The sequence below is a fragment of the Onychostruthus taczanowskii genome, unplaced genomic scaffold, assembly GCF_017590055.1.
Source record: "Onychostruthus taczanowskii isolate IOZ18803 unplaced genomic scaffold, ASM1759005v1 scaffold15, whole genome shotgun sequence".
NCBI lineage: Eukaryota > Metazoa > Chordata > Aves > Passeriformes > Passeridae > Onychostruthus > Onychostruthus taczanowskii.
In genome coordinates this window covers 13,845,515-13,866,656 of record NW_024498685.1, presented here as the reverse complement: position 1 = coordinate 13,866,656, position 21,142 = coordinate 13,845,515, and the positions used below count along the sequence as shown (strand labels likewise).

The 21,142-nt window shown below is 44.2% G+C and overlaps 1 protein-coding gene across 1 annotated transcript in view; it reads right to left on the bottom strand.

The window, feature by feature from the left end:
* BCAT1 (branched chain amino acid transaminase 1) overlaps positions 1-17,728 on the bottom strand; it is a 58,407-nt gene extending 40,679 nt beyond the window's left edge. Inside the window, exons 1-2 of the mRNA XM_041398831.1 lie at positions 17,388-17,728; positions 2,233-2,289 (exon numbers count right to left, since the gene is read on the bottom strand). Coding sequence (XP_041254765.1) covers positions 2,233-2,289; positions 17,388-17,600 — 270 coding nt within the window. The 5' untranslated portion in view covers positions 17,601-17,728. The remainder of the gene's footprint in view (positions 1-2,232; positions 2,290-17,387) is intronic.
* Between the last annotated feature and the right edge of the window lie 3,414 nt (positions 17,729-21,142).

Below are 21,142 nucleotides of genomic sequence, written 5' to 3'. Positions count from 1 at the left end.
CAGCACTGCATTCTGAGCAGAAACGTCTTCAGAGGGCTAAGCTGGCATTCAAATGTTGGCCGTGACCCACTGTGAACAATATGTTTTATGTAAGCTTTAACCAAAACCATACCCTGTTTTCTGCACTCCCACAATCTTGGATTGCTTAGGTCACTGGCACAAAATTGCAGCTTTGCTCAGCACAGTCAGCCCCATGGGTCAGCTTGATTCCTTTGAAATATTATTAGCTATAGTTTCTGAAATTGTAACCCCGTAACTGTCTTCCACAAAAATGTTTGAGAAGCTCCCTAGAATGAATCCAGGCTATTTTATTTTCATTTTCTGTTGCTGGTTTTGTCTTCATTTATGAAGTTTTTCCTTCTTAATTTTACTGCGAAGATAAAGAGGCTGAAAAATAATTATTATAATGCACGATACTACAACCAGGACCTATGTTCTCACCTTAACTTTCAAACACACACTTCCCACAGTACAGCATTTTCTAGAAATCTCTACATTTCTAGAAAACCTCAGCTCACCTTCAGAAACAGAGCCATAAGGCAGGAATGAAGTCTTACAAATCAGACTTCAGCCTGAGCCAGCTGCTTTCCCCTAGCATTATTCCCTTTATGACCATCTGTCCCACCTGCTAATGTGTTTTTCCCCTCACCCAGCCTCTCCCCTAAAATGATTTGCCATTCTGGCTGACACACAAATATCAGAGCAAAGGAACCTGGACTAAACCCAGCTTTGTGCCACCCGGTATTTGGAGCTTTGGTAAGGCACCTGCTTGACTGCTGGTACAATTCAATCTGCCTTAAGCCTGGTTTAGTTTATGCCAAGCTCACCTGTGACCCAAACACAAGTTTGTTGTCACTGCCTTCCTTCTGGACTGCCTCAGTGAGTGAAAGTGTGCTTCAGTTACACAAGGATCTCCTCTTGCACAGCAATTCTTGTTTGCAAATACCCCAGTACACTCTGCTGGATGAATCTACTGAGATCTGTCTGTTTATTGAAGGTGAATCCACAAAACAGCCCCTGCACTCCACACTTGTGATTTCTTGTGGTTTCAAAACTGGCTGCATGCCTGGTTTTGTCAGCATTTTTCAATCAGACCTTCTAGCTGAAAAGTCACCCTGAATTTTCCTCCTTGGGCAGAATTGCCAGGGAGGCACAAGACGAAGAAACGAGGAAGAGAAGAACTGGGAAGGGCTGAGAATGAGGAAATAGAAATTAAATGGCATGCTGCTACATGGTGAAATTCTGAAATTCTCTCAAGAATTCCTTGCTGTTTTCAAAGAGACCAACATCAGAATAAACCTTATCAAAGATATTATATCTGTAGGTTATATTGATACTAGATACTAAGATAGAGCAAGATATAATAATAATAATATAATATATATAATAATATATATAGTAATAATATATATTATAATAGTATATATAATATAATAAAAATAATATATATAATAATATATATATAATAATATATATTATAATACATTATCAAATATTTATTGCAACATTAATTTTTCACATCTGTTTAGAGCCTGACAACTGAAGGGGAAATAATCACTTAAGCATAGTTCAGAAGACTGCACAGCTGTGGCACTGCCCAAAAAAGTCAGGAAGAACACAACACTTAAAAAGCACATCATTTTAATTTCATCTCATGTCCTGCTGACAATAGTCAGAAAGAACAGGAAGGGAACTGCTAAAAAAAACACATGAATTTTTCCGAGTACTACTTTTATATTTCTGCAAAATATAGATAAGGCTTTTTTAAAGACTGTAAATCAGGGATTAAGAGAGAAAAAGAATTACAGATGTGTGACAAAGAATAAAGGCAAAAGATGCAGAAAAGGCAGGAAAAAGGAAATTAGGACAGATGTGGAATTCAAAGGAGCACAAGCTGACAGGCTCTGCACTCTCAACAGAAAACTGGAAGCTGACATCTGTACCCATACAGTTTTTAAAATGAGCTCTTAGTTACTAGCACTGCATTCAGGAAGGAGGCAAAGAATGGTATCTTAACTGAGCTCATTTCTAGGCATAAGATGAAAATAAAAAGAGAGGGATGCAATTTCATGTCAGCTCCTGGCAGCTGCTCAGCATTCCTGACTCTCACAGCCCTGTTTGTTGTGGAGTGCTGATAATGTTCCCAAGCTGCAGTGCTCTGGAGCCCTTCTGTGATCCTTACTTTGGAACCCAATGGAAAAAAACCTTCTCCTGAAGGCCACTGGCACGTACCTTGAAAGATTCAGTCATCTGCTTTCCTGTTTCACCTGTGTGCTCATTCTGGCAGCCCTAGGAAAAACAAAACCAGAGCAAATGAAATCCACTGCACGCTGCAGGAAAGGTGATACACATCCAGTTCATTCATTCAGGGACAGACTGTGTTGAACCAGCAGACTTTGCCATCAGTAAATACATTACCAAGAACTTTGTGGTGAGTTCTTAGCACAGCTTTCCATCTTCTGGGCTCTCAGTTTTACTTTGTGCAGCTGCATGTCAGGGCTTCATATGTGTAACATAAAAACACACACATAACATCCTAGATTAGATTACCACTCTGTAGTGTAGGGGGGTATGGGCAACATCACAAGTTTTTCATTCTGAATAAATAAATGGAGTTTTTACTCAAGTTTCTCTACTGAAGTATCTAAGCAGTTTGCTTTTGCCTTTTTAAGAGAGGGTTGAGTAGGCAGAATGGAAGAAAAAAGAAACAATTGGTTTTGTTAAATCCTTCATTAACCAAAGAGAGTAATAAGTAATTATTCACCTACATGAATAAATAATGAGATTATTTTGCATTTTCTACAATGTTGAACTTCAGGCTTCTGCAAAGGAACTGGGAGGGGAAAGAAGACCAAAAAAAAAAAAAAAAAGGAGTGCTAGCTCCAGTCATCCTTCTGTTCAACAACAGAGGGGTAACAGACAGGGGGAAGCCATCTACCTTAAAACAAGATTCCCAGCTCCCACAGCATCACCTTGGCATCTCTGCAGACCCTCCTGCAGCCCCTGCACCTCCCCTGCCAGTTACACCCACCAGCACGGAACAAAGGACACAAAGACAGCCCCAGCAGGGCTCCTGCTTCCCAGCAGCCTTCAGGAAGGAGCTGAGAAGGTGAAGTGGGTGCAGAGGCTTGGGAGAGGGAAGGAGGACCAGGAGCAAGAGGCTGGTTTCAGGAAAGAGGATGGTGGATGGCTTCAGGGAGCACAGCTGGAAGGATGGAGAGGACTTGGTGCTGCACCTCAGGTGGGAGCTCCCAGTCCAGATGGGAAAGCCCCAGATCAAAGGTACAACCCCCTGGTGAAAAGAAGCAGAGGAAACCTTTCGTGGTCAGCCTGTGAGATCCCAGCTCCTCACAGGGAGCAGCCCTTGCTCCCCAGGGAGGGATGGTGCAGGTGGACAGCAGGGTCAGGGACAGCAGCCACCAAAACGTGGGGCAAGGCTGGCACCACATGGATCACAGGTAACACACAGGGCAAATAACATGATTCTTTTCCCTTTTTGCAGATCTTGGGAATATGGTAAAAAAAGAAAAAAAAAAAAAAGCAGTCTTTTCAGTAGACCTTCCACAGATCACAGCCTTGCTACCAGCAAAAAGTAAAAGGCAAACTTCCAGCCACAGCAGATCTCACTTCCTCTCCCCTTCCCCCCAGGGAGCCCCCCACATCCCTCCTGCTGCCTCTTCTCAGCTTTAACCCTTCTGTTCCTCTTTTTTTTTTAATAGCTCTCTACAGCAAGGCAGGCAATCGTGGCTGCAGGACCCTCCCTATGCACTAAAAGAGAATGTGCCAAGAGAGATCATAAATCTCCTTACAATATCCTTCATTAGAAATATGTTTTACTTGCCTTAAAGCTGAGGGTTTTCTACTCCAGCAAGACAAGACTTTGGCAGAGTGGCAGACCCAAGCAGGACTAAAGTGTTACCCAAAGCCAAGGACACTGTACAATAACAGCTCCTTGCTTTACCTGTTGTTTTTCAAACACTTCCAAACCCAGTGGTAAAATCCTAGAAAGCCTTCCTGACACCACCAGCTGACAGCAGTGAAGAATTCCACAGATGGATGGAGGCAGCTGATTTTTCTCTGCACTGCAATGAATTAGGATGGAGAGTGTGCTGGTTACCAGCTAACAGGATGGGAACCCCCAGCTCTGGAAGAAAAATATCCTAATGCCATCACCCCAGCTCTGGAAGAAAAATATCCTAATGCCATCACCCCAGCTCTGGAAGAAGAATATCCTAATGCCATCACCCCAGCTCTGGAAGAAAAATATCTCAAAGACTCCAGCTCCACTGCTGGCTTTTGTCTAACATCCAGCATGCCAAGATGGATTTGCTAATAATAATTACTGGTGACAGCAAATACTGACAAGTGCTCAACAATTCTGCTTCAGTTTCTTCCTGTTGCTGCTTCATGGAGGGTGCCCTAAAGCAAGAGCTGGCATCAGCACAGAGGGCTGGAGCTGGATACAGCTTCGTATTCTCTTTCATGATCTTTTTTAAAGATAGCAAGCTTGCATGTGGATTTGAAGTGCAAACCACCTACAGAACAGCCCCTGGGGCTCCATCACATTGCCCTTCATTTCAACATCAGCACTGAACTCAGTGAAGTCACCAGCCCAATTTTTGGGCACGTGCCACGGGGCCAGTCCTGCTCTCCATGAAGTCATTATTAATTTTTACAGACTTAACTCATATTTAAAGCAAGTAGCTAACTGCCTTTGTTAACCACACCGAGATTAAACGGAGTTAATCCCTCAGCACTAGAAAGAAATACCACAATTACTTTCTAATTAATGGAGTCATATTTTAATGGCTCCATGGACTACAAATCTGAAACATGTTGCTAAGTGCAATAGGGAAAATTGCTCCCTGGTTTGGTGCCAGTGTTGCCAAGGGAGATATGCCAAGCATAAATCTGCCCTTGGTGTTTAAGAGCATGGTAGATTTAAACCTGCCCCCATGAAAACACTGATGTTATCATCCTAAAGATACATTTGAGCCACGGGGTCAACAACTTCTCAAAAGTCACTCAAGACTGTCTCAAGTAGCTGTACAATTACACAAGCATGACATTATTTCCTATGTTGTGCTGTAGAGATAGCAGTTCTCTCTGTGGTGTATGTAACTGCTTTTTCTAAATAGGAAATAGAAGAGTATTTCAAAGTTTTCCTTCGAAAATACTGAAAACACACACTGATTTTCACATTACTGTAAAGCATGTATGAGAACGAGGTATAAAATTTTACAATGGATTAAACTTGGTTGAAAAATGGGGCTTGTATGTCATTTTATCACTGTGAAACATCACTGAAATAAAGACCTGCTGAGCAGTAAATCTGTTATTACTTTTATTGGAGATCTCAATGCTCTAATGACCATTACAAATCCTTTAGCACTGACAGAGTAATCCCAGTACACACCAGTTCTCCAACAAATTTCCAGTTACCTCTATATGCCATGTACTTTGTCACTCTTTCTCAAATAAAACTATAGCTCTTGATTCAGTTCCCTGTTTACTTATTTTTCCCTGTTATTAGAGAACTCTCTTGACCACCAGGGAACAGAAAACTTTCCCTAGCAGAAGGCAAGAGTAAGGAAACAAATTGAAAATGTTGTCTACACTTTCAGCTAGGAAATCATATTGGATGCTTTTCAAAACAAGTCAAGTTCTGCAGCCTCACAAAAGCCTCAGTCATCTTTATTGGTTTCAGCAGTCACCTGTGTGAAATTCCCCCAAATCTCTCCACCCTGAGGGAGATTTTCATCAGTGCCCTGCTGAGTACTAGCAGTGACAGGGAACGCCTGCAAACCCAATTTCATGCCCACGAAATAACTGCAGACAGTGCATTTTTGGGCAAGCACTGGCTGTTCATGGAGGTCCAGAACCTAAAGAAACCAAATAAACCACAGACACACAGCAATGTCTGCACAGAGCTCCTCCTACAGAAGCACACCCACCTCCTGCATCCAATCCTGTAGAAAAGATGGATCAGAAACTGCCTCTCAGTCAGAAGTTACAAGAAAGGCAATTTTCAAGGAAGAAAGTCCTTTCTGAGACATTTCTCCAAGATAAAACAGTGTGTTACTGCTTTTTCCCCTGCCTGCTTCTGGCTACTAAGTGTCTAAGAAATACTTCATGCTCTAATTTGCCCTGGAAGGATAATGAAATCAGAGCCCTTGCCAGGCTGCAGGAATACAGCAGATCAATAAATCCAATAAGGAATCACACTCTGGCACACACCAAGTGAGGTGTGTGGTGACAGGAACTCTGTCATCCACAGCCACACAAACCAGAGCTGCCCTCCTGCTCCAGGATGGAACACAAGCCAAAGGGCACAAATGCCATCTATTCTGTATCGCTGCAGCCAGGCAAGGACACTGCCACGGCTTCCAAACAGCTTTCATCTGGCCCCAGGAAATGTTAATACAATTTGGCAGCCACGTCACATCAAAGATGAATTTGCAGAAAAAAAAACCCCACTAATAATGTTCACAGCTTAACAAAAAAAAAGAAAAAAAAACCAAAAAAAACCAAAAAAAACACCCACAAAACAAAAAAAACCCACATACTCTCAGACAGAAAAAGAAAAAAAAACCAAAAAAACACCCACAAAACAAAACAAAAAAAACCCCACATACTCTCAGACAGAAAAGCTGCTGAAGGCCCAAGTGATATAATATTCTTATCAACCAGATTTTTTTTTTATTTAATGACACTTGTGAAAGATTTCCAGTTTAAGAAGCTCATTTATGGAAGCCAAGAGCCACAAAAGCACTTTAATCCTGTCTCTGTACTGCAGGTATTTGAACATGAACACACACAACACACGTCTGTGCCACCCTGCAAATGTCACCTAGTCCATTCATTGGGCTGGGCCATTGACACAATTTACAATTTTGACAATTTCTGCACTTGCAGTACATTTTTAAGACTGTTCCTCCTCACAGAGATCTTCCCTGATCTTCCTTGTCAGCGTGGCATTATCACCTCACTGCAGCTGCCTGTCCAACCTTGGGCTGGCACTAATGTTATTTAAACACAGGCTGTGCAATGACAGCAAACAAAGAAAAACACAAGGCAACTAGTGTAGCACAAAAAGAGGGCTTCCACACTATTTAATAATAAATTTGCCTCACAGTGAGGGCACTGGGGCTTAGAAAATACAAGAGGTTTTATGTCCAAGAAAGCTGCATTGTATGAAATAAGGTTGAATTGAAATAGATTGTAATTAAATTAGTCCGAAAAACTGCGCGGGCACTTATCCCTTGACTTGAGCTGTTCATTGGCTTTAACTTAAACCAGTTTAATTGGTCTGCCTAAAACTGAAATATGTTCTTCTTAAAACAAGCATCACTGTTTTTAATATGCTTAAATAAAAGACAATTCAGATTATATGAGCCCAACTTGCTGGTTAGAAAAGCCTTAGAACAGAGGCCATCAAGAAGCAGAAATGTTCAGCTAGTCCACCCCAGACTCATGTTTAATAACATTTATAGCTGATTCACATCTCTAAAAGCAGGCAAACTTGGTTCCATGAGAACAAACAAATGCAGAACAATTCTTGCAAAGTAAAGCCATTACAAGCAGCACTCTGGTGAAAAACCTCTTCTAAAACTAATGCCAATTTTTTGACTCAGGGCTTAAATTAGTATTTGAGTGAGTTCAGTAAAGCCTGAACTGATGCAGAAGAAAGCTTGTCTCAGTTCACCTGGAAGACAGCAAGGCTAGGCAAGCTGAAGGAGATGTACTCCTAAAGTCCAAAAAGAACGTGGGCTTGACAAGCTGAACTACCAAGAACTCCAAAGACACCAGCAGAAGGAGAAAACAAATTAATTTGCTGAAACTAACCCTAAGAACAACCTGACCAGGGATCTATCCAGCTTCAGGCTGGATTGATTTTGTCACATGTTTCAGAAAAATGTACAACTTGACCTGTGAATTACGGCCATACACCACGGAGTGTGAGGTGTGATCCTTCCAGCTGGAAAACACTGCAAGCCTCCCAGCACTGCCATCCACCACAGGACACAAAGCAGATGTAACTTCGGTGTGGTGCCTTTATTCAGTACTCACTTGGCTCTTAGTACATTTCCTGCACATCCATACAATTCTCCTCCTGCTTTCTTAGCAGGAACAGGCAAGTACTCTAAAGAAACCCTCTTCACCAACAACATCCAGGTGCTGTGTGCTTTAACCTCCATTTCCAAACACGCTGCTCTTGATTGCTTTCCTTCCCTTCCCCTGACCCTTCTGCTGCTCTATCTCCCCAGGGCCATTTCCTCTGTCCTTACAGTTTACTGCCCTTCTGATTTGGGAAAGCAGCCTGCTACAATGGGGGGAAGAGGCAGATGACCTAATGGGGCTCTTCCATCTCTGCCTCCTGCGAGCAGTGCCTCTAAGTGAGGCTTTTGTTGGTTTGTTTGTCCCGCCTAGCATTCATTAGGTCTTTAACAAATGCATTGTTTGCTAGAATGGCACGAGGGAAAACATGTTAAAGCAACCAGCTGGATCTAGTTGACCTAAAAATGCACCTGCCTGTTTTCTAACCAGATAGTGTCTCATGGATGTATGATACAGTGACTGCCCAAACAAAATAAATTAAATGTGAAAGACACCACAGTTCTATTGCATTTAGGCCCAGTTCTCTGATATGAGATCTTCTGCATCAAACTGGCAACAAGAAAGAACATAAATGCCATTACATGCTTTCCCTTAACACTGTAGCTCTTTATAACAAGCTTGTGCTCATTATGTTTTCTCTAACATTTCCCTTTCCTCATGTATTGTGAAAGCCAGGTACTAAATCAGCATTTTAAGAATTTATAGTAAAATTAAGCAGGATGCATTTTAACTGCACTGTTATACCACAAAATATGAGCCTAAGCACAATAAAAACTAATTTATTTTCCTTGAAGATTCAGTTACACTGACTACTATTTTTTATTCTGAGACAGCTGCACAGATGAACGACAGATCTGATTTAAAGATGCATAAAATGTAGCTTGCAATTTATCTGTGAAATTGCCCGACAGTGGAAACCCCACACAGATTCTGCAGCTAATGACCAAGGCAATTGGCTTTATGCAATTACCAAATGAAAAGATAAATAACATGAAGGCATAGAGAGCAGAAACAAATCAAATCATTGTCTGAAGACTTACTGAGGGCTTAGAACTGGAAGCAAACAATTTAGTGAGGGAGACCCAAGCTTCTGCAGTATGCAAATACATCACTGTAAATTCCTGGTGGGGGGAAAAAAACCCAACCAAGCCACAGCAGAGACAGTGATGGATTCCAAAATGAGAACCGACGTGCCCAAAGAAAAAAGCCAGCAGACAAAAAACCTGTTTTTAAGGACACAGTCCTGTGTGCAAGCACAAGTCCAGCAGGAGAAGCACGAGGCCAGCCCTGAATCACTGGCCTGTGGAAGGGTCACTGGGAGCTATTCTCAGTGCTCACACCGTGTCCCATTTAAACCCATTCTGCACTGGAACAAAGCTTTACATAAGACACTGAGGAAAGATGAATGGCACACTGAAAACAAGGGCTCTGTGGAGGAAAAGAACAGAAGAGCTTCTGGAGGAAGGAGGAGTTCCTTTTTTCACCGTGAGCGCTGTGTAAGCGCCACTGGAGGTGACAGAACCATGACTGGCTCAAAGCAATGCACACGTGGGGCTGCTGCTGTGCAAAGCACCACATCCAGCCCTGGTGACCTTGCATGGCCTATTTAACCACAGCCCATCACCAGCTGGCACTGCTGAGAAGCACAAGGAGCAGCACTGTGTGCTGGCTGCTGCTCCCTGTCCCTGCTTCCCAAGAGGCTGCTGCGTCCCTCAAGTGCCCAGCAGACCAGGCTGATAAGGCACGGCAGCAGCTATCTAACCTGGGCATCTGAAGGGCTCAAACCTGCAGGGACGCTGCCCCACTGGTCACACAGAGTCCCATGAACATGTTTCTCTGTTCTCCTTCCTCTCCAGTGTCTGAGCAAAGCCCATTTCCCTGCTGGCAGGCAGAACCCTGCACACCCAGATGCGGGCTCTGCCCGGACCGTGCTGCAGCACGACCCTGACTCCAGTTTTGGGGCTCACAGTGGTTTGTAGGTCTTGCTAAGAGATGCATTAAAGTTATCCTGTGTCTCTTCAAACAGGTCATTGTCCTGGTTTGGGGCAGTTCTGGTGGGAGAAATCGGGTTTTTAACAAATGCACTGTTTGTTAGAATGGCACGAAGGAAAACATGTTAAAGCAACCAGCTGACCTAAAAATGCACCTGCCTGTTTTGTAACTAGACAGTGTCTCATGGCTGGATGATACAGTGATTGCCCAAAAAAAAAATTCTGAAAGACACCACAGTTTTATTGCATTTATGCCCAGTTCTTTGATATGAGATCTTCTGCATTAAACTGGCAACAAGAAAGGGCATAAATGCTATTTACATGCTTTCCCCTACTACTATAAAGATAAGGCTTTGCTCTTGTGCTCTTTATGTTTTCTCCAACATTTCTCTTTCCTCTTGTATTCTAAAAGCCAAGTACTAAATCAGCATTTTAAGAATTTATAGTAAAATTAAGCAGGATGCATTTTTAACCAGAAGGACAGCAAGAAATATTGCAAATACTGTTCTCTTGGATTCTGATGGGCTGGAACTGCTTGCTCCAGATAAAGAACTAAGACCTTCATTATTTATAGGCTTTAAAGGACTCTTCTCACTGTAAAGCCTGGCTCTGCACTCCCAACAGCCAGGTGAAAGAAGGCAGAAATACCCATCTCTTCCACAAAAAGGAAACTGAGGCAGGGATTGTCCCACTGGCACACCTCACCCTGCTCAGCAGCTGCTTCAGGGAATTCCCTGGGGTGCCAGAACGGGCTCTGCACAGCTCCCCAGGAGCTAAAACACCAAATCCATCACAGTCCTTCTCAAGGAAGAGGAACAGGTGCAAATGACTGATTTACAAGGGGTTTGGCTGCTCACTGCTCACAGCTGTAACCTGTTCAGGTGGCTGAGAACACCTGCCCACACCAGCTCCAGTGGGGTTTAAACCTGCCAAAACTGGTCTGAAGCAACGGGAGAGCTCTCCAAAGCCTGCCTTGTACCCCTGTGATGTGTGCTTTGCTGTGTGCTCAAACACTGCCCTGATTTGTCTCAAGTGGACACAGTTCAGCAAAGCAGAAAGGAAACTGAAGCTTTCCTCTTGATGTAACTAGAACAGAGCTGAACCAAAGGGAAAATCCTTGGGATCTCTTTGAGGACAGCTTCTACAATAATGCTCTTGTTCCAGTAACAGAGAGGGAGCACATCTGCATGATAGATGTTCAGCAGAATATTCTAGGGATTTAATTGCTTTACACTCTTTGTGAGTTGCAGGGGCTGCCACAGAAGGTAAAAAGCATTATCCACCACACCAAGCAGATGTAAATAATCCCATGGAAGCTTGCTAACAAGGCAGGGGAAGCTGGGCACAGCTACAGCATCACTGCAGTGTCACACACTGCGCTCTTCAGTGTGGTACAACAACAAGATAACAGCCAGAAGAAGCTGCTTTTCTCCATATCATCTGCTCAAAGAGGTAAAATATTCCAAACTGGTGACAGAACCAGATATCCCACCTACTTAATATACATTCAACAGTGTAACAACTCCATGGCAGGAAAAAATAATGGATTATAAGGCTCCAAAATTCTGGAGCTGTATTAACCTTATCCTCTGTGTCCTTTCTGAACAACGTGAGCAAGTCCTTCATCTGAAATGCCCTATCATTTGTTGACAGTGCCCAGAGCAAACTGGAGGCTGCCCAGGGAATCTGAGAGCAAAATATCACTCAGCACATTAAAAGTGGCCTTGGAAGAAAAGGGTGGTCACAGATGAGGTATTTGTAGAGGTGGCAGCATTAAGCACACACTAAGCACACCAAATGAAGAGAGGACTTTTGCCCAAATCATAGCATGGTTAAAGCTGCAACAAGCATAAATCAGGAGTCTCTGTTAGGAAAATGACAGCTTTGAAATGGTAAGAAATGGAAATGAAGACAAGAAACTGGCCTATGACAAGTACTGTAGCCTTGTCCTCCTACAATTCAACACCTGTGTCAATGACCAAACAGCCCTGCTCAGCTCCACCAACCTAAAATGACCAATGACTCATTTATTACATGAGCAAAGGGTCTGTGAGGCTTCAGTGCACATGAACATCAATATTTTTCACATTTCAGAAGGTACACAGCTCATCTTGAGCCCCTCAAAAGCTCAGAATTGCATCTGAAAAAACATTCACTTTATATGCTCTAAGAAATATTTTGCCCAATGAACGTGATGAAAACATTGCTGGCTACAGCATAACCCCTCAAGAGAAAATCCAAAAGAAAACAATTGTAAATGTTAATTTTCAGCTTAGTGAACCATCAGAAAGGAATGCTGTTACTGAACTTCTATCTTCAGGTGTCAAGAAGAGAATCGATGTGTAAATACCAAAAATGGCCTCTGAAAAACTTTTGAAAATAAAGGGTAATATTAAAAATACAGATGACATACTCAAGATGAATAAATGTCTCAAATACATGAGCATGTGAATAGAATTATTGTTTTTTTCTGCATGCAGCTGTAGCAAACCTGTGCCTGTGTAGCCACCACATATAGTAACACTCTGTGCTAAGACTACTTCTTCATGCTTATTCCTTTTTTCTAGCTTTACCCTCTATATTTCAGGCAATACTTTCTACCAGTTAGGAAGGTGTTTGCCAAATTTTAAGCAGGCATTTCCACAGGACAGAATTCAGGGCTGTGATGTTCATAACTGAATAATAAATCTTCATGTTCTGGTCTTAAAAAATAATTATGGTACTCTGAAGTATAAAGGTATAAAGACAGTTTATAACAAACAAACTATGAACTATGGAGCCTATTAAAAAATCCTTGAGCGTCTCTTCATCCAGGATCAAAAACTTAGCCTCTCCACCAGTTTCTTCAAACTTTAAAACCAGAGAAGTAAAAGCTGTATCTTGCATCTGGGAAGAAATTTACACAGCAACTGACCTGCCAGCTATGTTGACAATAACTTCATAGTAAATACTAACACTTGAAGTTTATTTTCCATATTTGTTTGGTTAAGAATTTCCTTTATTTTAATGGAGGTTGAGAAACAACATCAAAAGAAACTGTGTTGTTACTGCTGATTTTAGGTGGACTACCTATAATTTTTAATTAATTGTGTGATAAGCAATTGTATCATTTTGTAAGAGTAGAATATGCAATCTCATGTGGTAAACTTATAGACCGTATTTCAGATGCAGCAATTTCAAGTCCACATTCCTGAAAATCAAAAATATCTCCTTTTATTCAGTGCTTTACAGTTTCTCTTCTGTTAAGCACACGGACTTCCTCAAGGTAACAAAGAAAATAATATTGCTATACTGACATGTTAAGAATATACCTAATTCTTAAGCAAACTGCCTACAGTGGTGCCTTCAGACACCACCTTTACACAGACTTCTTTGTGCTGTTAAAAGCCAAGCGTTCAGGGCTCTGCACAAATATGTGCTGGTCCACACCACTGGGTGTGTCAAAAAAACTAAGACTGGATTTAAAAAAAAATCATTTATAAGCTTTTTCTCAGGACCACAGGAAAATCCAGGCTAGAAGGAAGCTGATGATGTCTTTATTTTAACCTCCTGCCTAAAGCAGGGTAGGCTCTGAGCTCAGACCAGGTTCTCAAGGCCTGATCCAGCTGGGTCTGGAGAGCTCCCAAGGATGGAAACTGCAGAGTCTCTCCTGCTAACCCACTTCCCAGCTGTGCTTGTGGAGACTGTTTTCCTTCTTTCCCATGGGAACTATTTGGTCTCAGTTAATGCCATCATCTCTCGCCCTCCTGCCACACAGCCCTGCTGAGCCTGGCCCCATCTCCATCATCATCCTCTCGACTGTGGAAGGCTGCTGCTGCACCACTCCAGAGCCAGCTCCAGACTGAGCACACTCTGTTCTTTCCAGCTCTGAGTGCTAAAGGTATAAAAACCTCCATTCCCAGTAAGAGTAATGCAAATTCAAACATTTGTTACGGACGTGATGACTCTTAACACAACAGTCCAAATGAAATTAAACAAGTGAACATGATGTCTCTGAATCCTAGTGGAAATTACTGCAATCAGATCCTTGTGGAATTAAACCCCATTTGTATACCAGGAAAACACTTTTCTGTGCTTACTAGAAATGTTTTTATCAGTATGGTGTGTGATGTGCTCTAACAGGCACACTGAATTAGCAGTAGCTGTGTACCTGCTGAGAAGTTATATGCTGCATTTCATTAATGCTTCAGGTATATTCTAAAATAAAACTCAAAACACACCGCAGACCTCAGGGGAAGAAGTAAATGAGTAACTCAGTTGGAATGGAATTATGACATTAGTTTGCAAAACTAGTAATAAACCATGGGCCAAGATGCACAAAAAACACCCCAGATGGATAAAACTTACTGATCATTTTTAAAGGCAGTTTCAACTATTCTCATGCTAAGTTTTGGTTCCTCTGATGTACACACCAAAGGGTGATTTGCATAAGTGCAACACTGGATTTTCCTCTGCCACAGCATATGGTAATACTTCCTAAATTGCCCTTCTGCAACAGGTGCTCTGTTTTATGATGTAATTTTACCTGGACCTTTAATGCGTAAAGCCATAAAATAATGAGGCTGTTTCCAAGGTAAACGGGGCCACCCACTGACTTCATCCTGTGCTAGAATGGGAGGCATCGAGGTGCCCACACAGAAGTGACTACAAACATGACATGTTAGGGTCACAGACTACTTGGATTTATGCTCAACCACCACCTAAAGCCAGGCTTTAAGATGCAGTTTGGCCATTTCATCTCTCCACTGCAGCCATGGCTGCATGTGGGTAGCCACAGTTTATTATCAAAAGCCACAATCAGCGCAGAGTGCCCGGAGCTCAGAGCTGCCTCTCTGAGAGGAGCTTCCCCAGCAGCACCAAGCACGTGGCGTGTCACCGAGGGGATGTGAACGTGCCAGCGCCCACATCTGTGCCCTGAGAAGGCTGATTGTGCAAATTTCGGAGAGAATTTACAGCTTGGCTCCTTCCTTCTGACACTGAAGGTCCTGCCCTCAAACCACTGGAAATTTTCAGCATTATACATTCAGCATTATACATTCAGCTATGATTATTTACTTAAGAGAAAATGGCATTAACACAGGGAAGCAATGAAAATGTCTGTTCCAATTCTTTACCATGCCCACGTCTCCTAATTTGTTTTAAAATGCCTGAATAAATGCAGAGCTCCTGAGTGTTTACACAGTTAATTAACTGATTTACCTCCCTTCCTACCATTATCCTCCCAGGGATAAATTAATGACTAATGAAATCCACCTGAATTATTTTCATCTGTCTAATTAAACAAAGGATACAGCCTGTGGACTATTTTAACAAGGTATCAGTTGTTATCTCATGACTTTGCAATCTTCCCTTTTACCTATGGCTTTGCAGCATATTTCAATGCTCAGTTTCCATGGGGAAAAACCAGCATATCCACTGGATCACACACAAGTGCCAGGCCTGTCAGTAACAATCAGTGCATTAGGTGGACAAGGCAGAGACTGCAGAAACTGGAGGCAAAATTCATTTCTTATACATTACTTTAAGCAGGACAGAAAGGGAGGGCTGTGGTTGAGCTGGAAATAGTTCAAGGAAAAATGGAGGGTTGTGACTGAACACAGAAAATCATGAAGGGAGAGATGAAGGGACAAGGAGGTGGAATGATGCTGTTGATTGGGTTATTTATACATGTGTCAGGTTTTACGTAAGTATGGTGATAATCAAATTGTAATTCTCTGTTCCTTTGAGAAATGGTCTACAAACACACAGTGACAGCCAGAGCCCTGGAGAGCTGACAGTCTGAACAGATGAGGCAAATAAAGGGTAAAGGGCTCAGACAGCGCTGACTTGCTCAAGGCTACATCACTTCCAAGGGGCCAGAGAGTCCTTTTACTGCTGTAGCTATTGCTACAGCAAAGACCAGGAAAAAGACCAGGAAAAAGACCAGGAAAAAGACCAGGAAAAAGACCAGGAAAAAGACCAGGAAAAAGACCAGGTGAAGGTTGGGTTTGTGCAGGTGAGAAGAGCCCAATGAGAGGTCAGTGCTGCTTTGAGCACACAGGTTGGTAGGTTCATGGTTTCCCTGTTACTGGCTGTTTTTAAGGCCATACCAGAGCACTCCTGGCAGGTGCTGGAGGACACCCTGGAAAGCAGAGCCCTGCCCTGTTTCCTGGACACACAACAGGTACATCAGAAGCGATACAAAACACGAGTCTGCCCCTTCCTTGAGATGCTCCATTCTGTCTCTGAGCATCGTGGCTGGGGGAGCTCCTAGCTATTTTCCCTGAGCAGTTTCATGCCAGTTTCCTGCCATGGTGGTCTGCCCCTTTCCAGCAGGGAGGGCAAACAGGGCTGGGACAGCATGGCAAGGCTGCTCCATGCCATCCCAACCCTGCCACCACCGCTGGATGTGAGGAACACTGGCCACCAGCAGCACAGAGGAGCTGGGGAGACACTGCTGTGCCTGTACCCATCTGCTAACTCGACCCAAGGAAAGCAAACACCTCAGCCGTGGGTTCCCTCAGCTGTTAACTCTGGCACACACTGCAGCTGTGCAGCTCCCAGCCAGCCCTGCCCCAAACCCGGGCACTGCTGTGGCTGGGATGCTCCCCTGGTCCAGCTGAAAGGCACCCGTGATAACTCCGTGCCCTTTGCCTTGACCGGCAAGACTTGTTTTTAATCCCCAGATCAGGTCACTAAGCTGAAGAACACAAACGTGGCATTTATAAAAGGGCAGTGCCCACAGATGCTCGCCTGCCACATCAGTGCTTGCGACCAAAAACTCCTCTTCCATGAGTCGAAGTTTTTTCTGAAATTACTCAGAACCTCTCAGCACGTGTTACTGGATTTTACCCATAGTCTATTTTAGTACAAGGGCAGACATAAGAGCTTTAACCAACTCACAGGCAAAAAAAGGCTTGATGTCTGCCGGGAGACCGTAACCTTTGCAGTCTTTTGGTTTGCTGGTTTTCTGTCAGTTTTGTTTGAGGTTTTTTACTCACTGAGAGTCCCATAAACAAGAAATTCGCCCCAAAGGAAATCACACACCTTCCCTTCCCCTTCTCCATCCTCCCTCATTATTTCTTCTCCACACATGCTGTCTGCAACGAAAGAGGTAAAACCACACACAATCCGCCTCTGAATCCCAAACATCAAATCCACCAGGGACAGAAATCCCCTTCGCAAAGCACAAACAAACCGGAGCACTAAAATCTGCGAACACAAATCGGCGAGCTACCGAGGAGAAGCCGCCGGAAGGATGGACGGGCAGGATTCGGGCGGCAAAGCCGCTCCGCTTACCTTGATCATGCTGGCGGGAGGCGGAGATGTTCCTGCGGGGCTCCGGGCGGGATGGAGCGGGATCGCCGAGCCCGGGGGGCGACAGAGCGGCGCTGCGCGGGACCGGGGCCGGCCGGGGCTGCTGCTGCTGAGGCTCGGATCGCTGCTGCTGCCGGTGCCGCTGAGGCTCGGATCGCTGCTGCTGCTGCCGCCGCTGCCGGGCTCGGATTGCATCAGCGGGCGAGGGCGGCGCGCTCGGCGGGCGCTCGGGGAGCTCGGCGAGCAGCCGGGGCCGCCCCGCCCCGCCGCTCCCCGGCACCCTCAGCGCCCCCCCGGCATCCACCGAGCCCCGGCATCCTCACCTTCCCCCGGCATCCTCACCGCCCCCCGGGAAGCGCCTCGGCTGCAGCCGGGGCACCCCCGCCCTAAAATGGCCCCGCATCGTGCGCGGCGGAGACAGAGCAGGGTTTGAGCCGTAATTCACACTGAGCCACGTTCTCCTCGGCCGGCACTAAGCAACTCAGGGTGTTCTGAGTCATTTCCTCTGTCTCGCTGGGTCCGACACGCTGACACATCAACACCTCGCGGTTACCCTCCCGCCAGCGGCTCTTCGCTGCTTTCCCTCGCACACGGCAGTGCCGAGTGCCCCAGCACTGCCACCGGGCACAGCGGCACAGCACCCACTGTATATGGGATTAGTGGGATTGACAGATGTGTTTCCCTGCTCCCCCAAACACAGGGGCACAGCACCCACTGTATATGGGATTAGTGGGATTGACAGATGTGTTTCCCTGCTCCCCCAAACACAGGGGCACAGCACCCACTGTATATGGGATTAGTGGGATTGACAGATGTGTTTCCCTGCTCCCCCAAACACAGGGGCACAGCACCCACTGTATATGGGATTAGTGGGATTGACAGATGTGTTTCCCTGCTCCCCCAAACACAGGGGCACAGCACCCACTGTATATGGGATTAGTGGGATTGACAGATGTGTTTCCCTGCTCCCCCAAACACAGGGGCACAGCACCCACTGGATATGGGATTGGTAGGGCTGACAGATGTAGTTTCCCTGCTCACCCAAACACAGGGGCACAGCACCCACTGTATATGGGATTGGTGGGGCTGACAGATTTGTTTCCCTGCTCACCTACTGCCACCCAGCAAGGGCATCCACTGCACCTGGATTAGTGGGGCTGACAGATGAGTTTCCCTGCTCACCCAAACACAGGGGCACAGCACCCACTGTACCTGGATTAGTGGGATTGACAGACGTGTTTCCCTGCTCACCCAAACACAGAGGCACAGCACCCACTGTATATGGGATTAGTGGGGCTGACAGATGAGTTTCCCTGCTCACCTGTACCCCAGCACTGCCACCCAGCACAGGGGCACATCACCTATTGTACCTGGCATTACTGGGGCTGCCAGATGTGTTTCCCTGCTCACCCAAGCACAGGGGCACAGCACCCACTGTACCTGGGGTTACTGGGGCTGACAGATGTGCTTCCCTGCCCACCTGTACCCCAGCACTGCCACCCAGCACAGGGGCACATCACCTATTGTACCTGGCATTACTGGGGCTGCCAGATGTGTTTCCCTGCTCACCCAAACAGGGGCATATCTGGGATTAGTGGGGTTTAACAGAGGTGTTTCCCTGCTCACCCAGCACACACTGTACCTGGGGTTACTGGGGCTGCCAGGTGTGCTGTTTCCCTGCCCAGCCGTGCCCCAGGCCATGCTGAAGGTCTGGATGTCCCTGCAGAGCTCTGAGCCACCTCCACGTTCTGGTCCCTGGCAGGCAGCTGGCCAGCACCCAAAGACAATAAATATAGCAGCCTGTCCACTGGGTTGCTTCTATGCGTTCCTGTGAAACTAATAAAAAAAATTAAAAACTCACGATTTTTTCAGAGAAAATGCTGCTATAATGTTCACAAAGTGCTTCCTTTCATCATAACTGATGAAACCTAAACAACATAAACATTTACGTTTAAGTCTTTTCTTCCTTTACTCATGTTTTCGTAAAGGTTTTTCCCTTCTGATCTCCTTCAGAGTTGTTGTAGGAAGCTGTTTCATCTCCGTGTGACTGTCAGAAGTGCCAGGTTCTGCTGTGCACAATGCACATGAATTATTCTCTGTTGTACAGTGCCAGAGATTGCTTACAGAAGCAGGGTTTTGTTCCTGCTGCTCTTCAGCCAGGTAAAAAAGTGCTGCTTAGTGGATTTACAAGCATTTTGGATTCCAAAAGAACACAGGTGAGCAGCACTACCCAAAACACAAGATCACATGAACAGTGATATTTCAGCAGCTATTTAGGAGAGGAGAAAGAGGGAACAAAAAACAGAAGGCAGAAAAAGCAGCAAAGAAGCTTTAGATAGGTTCAACTCATCACCAGGGCATACCCAGTGCTGATAAGAGCAATTCAATCCATTCACAAGGAGTTATCTTCAGGTTACAACCATACAGAAAAGCCATAGGAACATAAATAAACACCATAGAACAGCCAGGCTGGGTCAGGCCACTTAACTCAATATCCTGTCACTGTAATAATGCCTGCAGAAGAGTTTCAAGAAGAGAATAAGCACACAGAACACTCTTATCCCTCAAAGGATTTGTGCCACATCAACTTCTTGAAACATTAATTCTCTAAGCTTAACAGCTCCTCATGGCTTTTTGTTCTATTAATTTGTTCCTTGTACCTACATAAAATTTGATATCTTTCAGATCTTGTGCTCATCAGCTCCACAGTTGAGCTCTGTTCTGTGGGAAATGTCACAATTTGGCTTTGTTTTGAATTTGTCACTTGAAAACTTCACATCATTCTCCATTTTTTCTGATACTGAGAGACTGTAAACACAAATGAAGAGCACTTTACCCCCTGCATGGAACTTGTGATTTTACAGGCAATTGTCAAATCCTCTGTCAGCCACCTCCTTTCTCCAGCTGAGGAGCTCTAATCTTTTTTGTTTACTATAAAACAGTTCAACAACCTTGATCATCCTTGATTTAGGATGGGGACATGAGCTACACAACACTCTCAAAAAGCAGATTAGCATATTTAAATTTTAATTTGCCTTTTTTTCCTCCTCTATTTCTTTTCATTATAGTTCTGTTTCCTGTTTGGACTGTTCAAGAGCACTAAAGTGAACCAATCTATTTCTGAACTACTTCATTCAAAGATTTCTCTGCTGAAAGGCAACACTTCATTCATAACCCATCCATTTATATAAATTTAGCTTTTTTTTTGGTTATGTGCATAACTTTATACTCACAGACATTATTATATGTTGTTTTTACAACTGTATATTCAGTTCCATAAGGTCCTGCTGCAGATGGCCCCAGTTTGGTTTTAACACCCTTGTCCTGAAGGCTTTAAATCTCATCAGCAAACTTTGTCTTTTCTTTCTGTTTGCAGCAATTTCCCCTTCTCTCAATTACAGGCTCTCTCATCTGTTTCTTATCTCTTACCCAATTAAAGAGAGCAACCATAAAAGCACCTTTCTTTTCTATGAGCCTTTGCTAAGGCACTTTGTCAAATGCTTTGGAAATCCAATTGGATTATATTCCTTGGACCTTTGCTTCCTCTGAAGGAGTTTATAGATAGTTCAGGATTTCCTTTCTGAAAAGTCATGCCGAGTCTCTCACTGGCAGATTTATCCATATATCTTTGTGAATTTCTTGTTACAGCTTGTGCATTTTCTCACTTCAGTAGCCTGAATCCCTTAAGAAAAAAAAAGGCAAAAAAAATGAATGAAAAAAAAAAAAAAAAAAGCCGT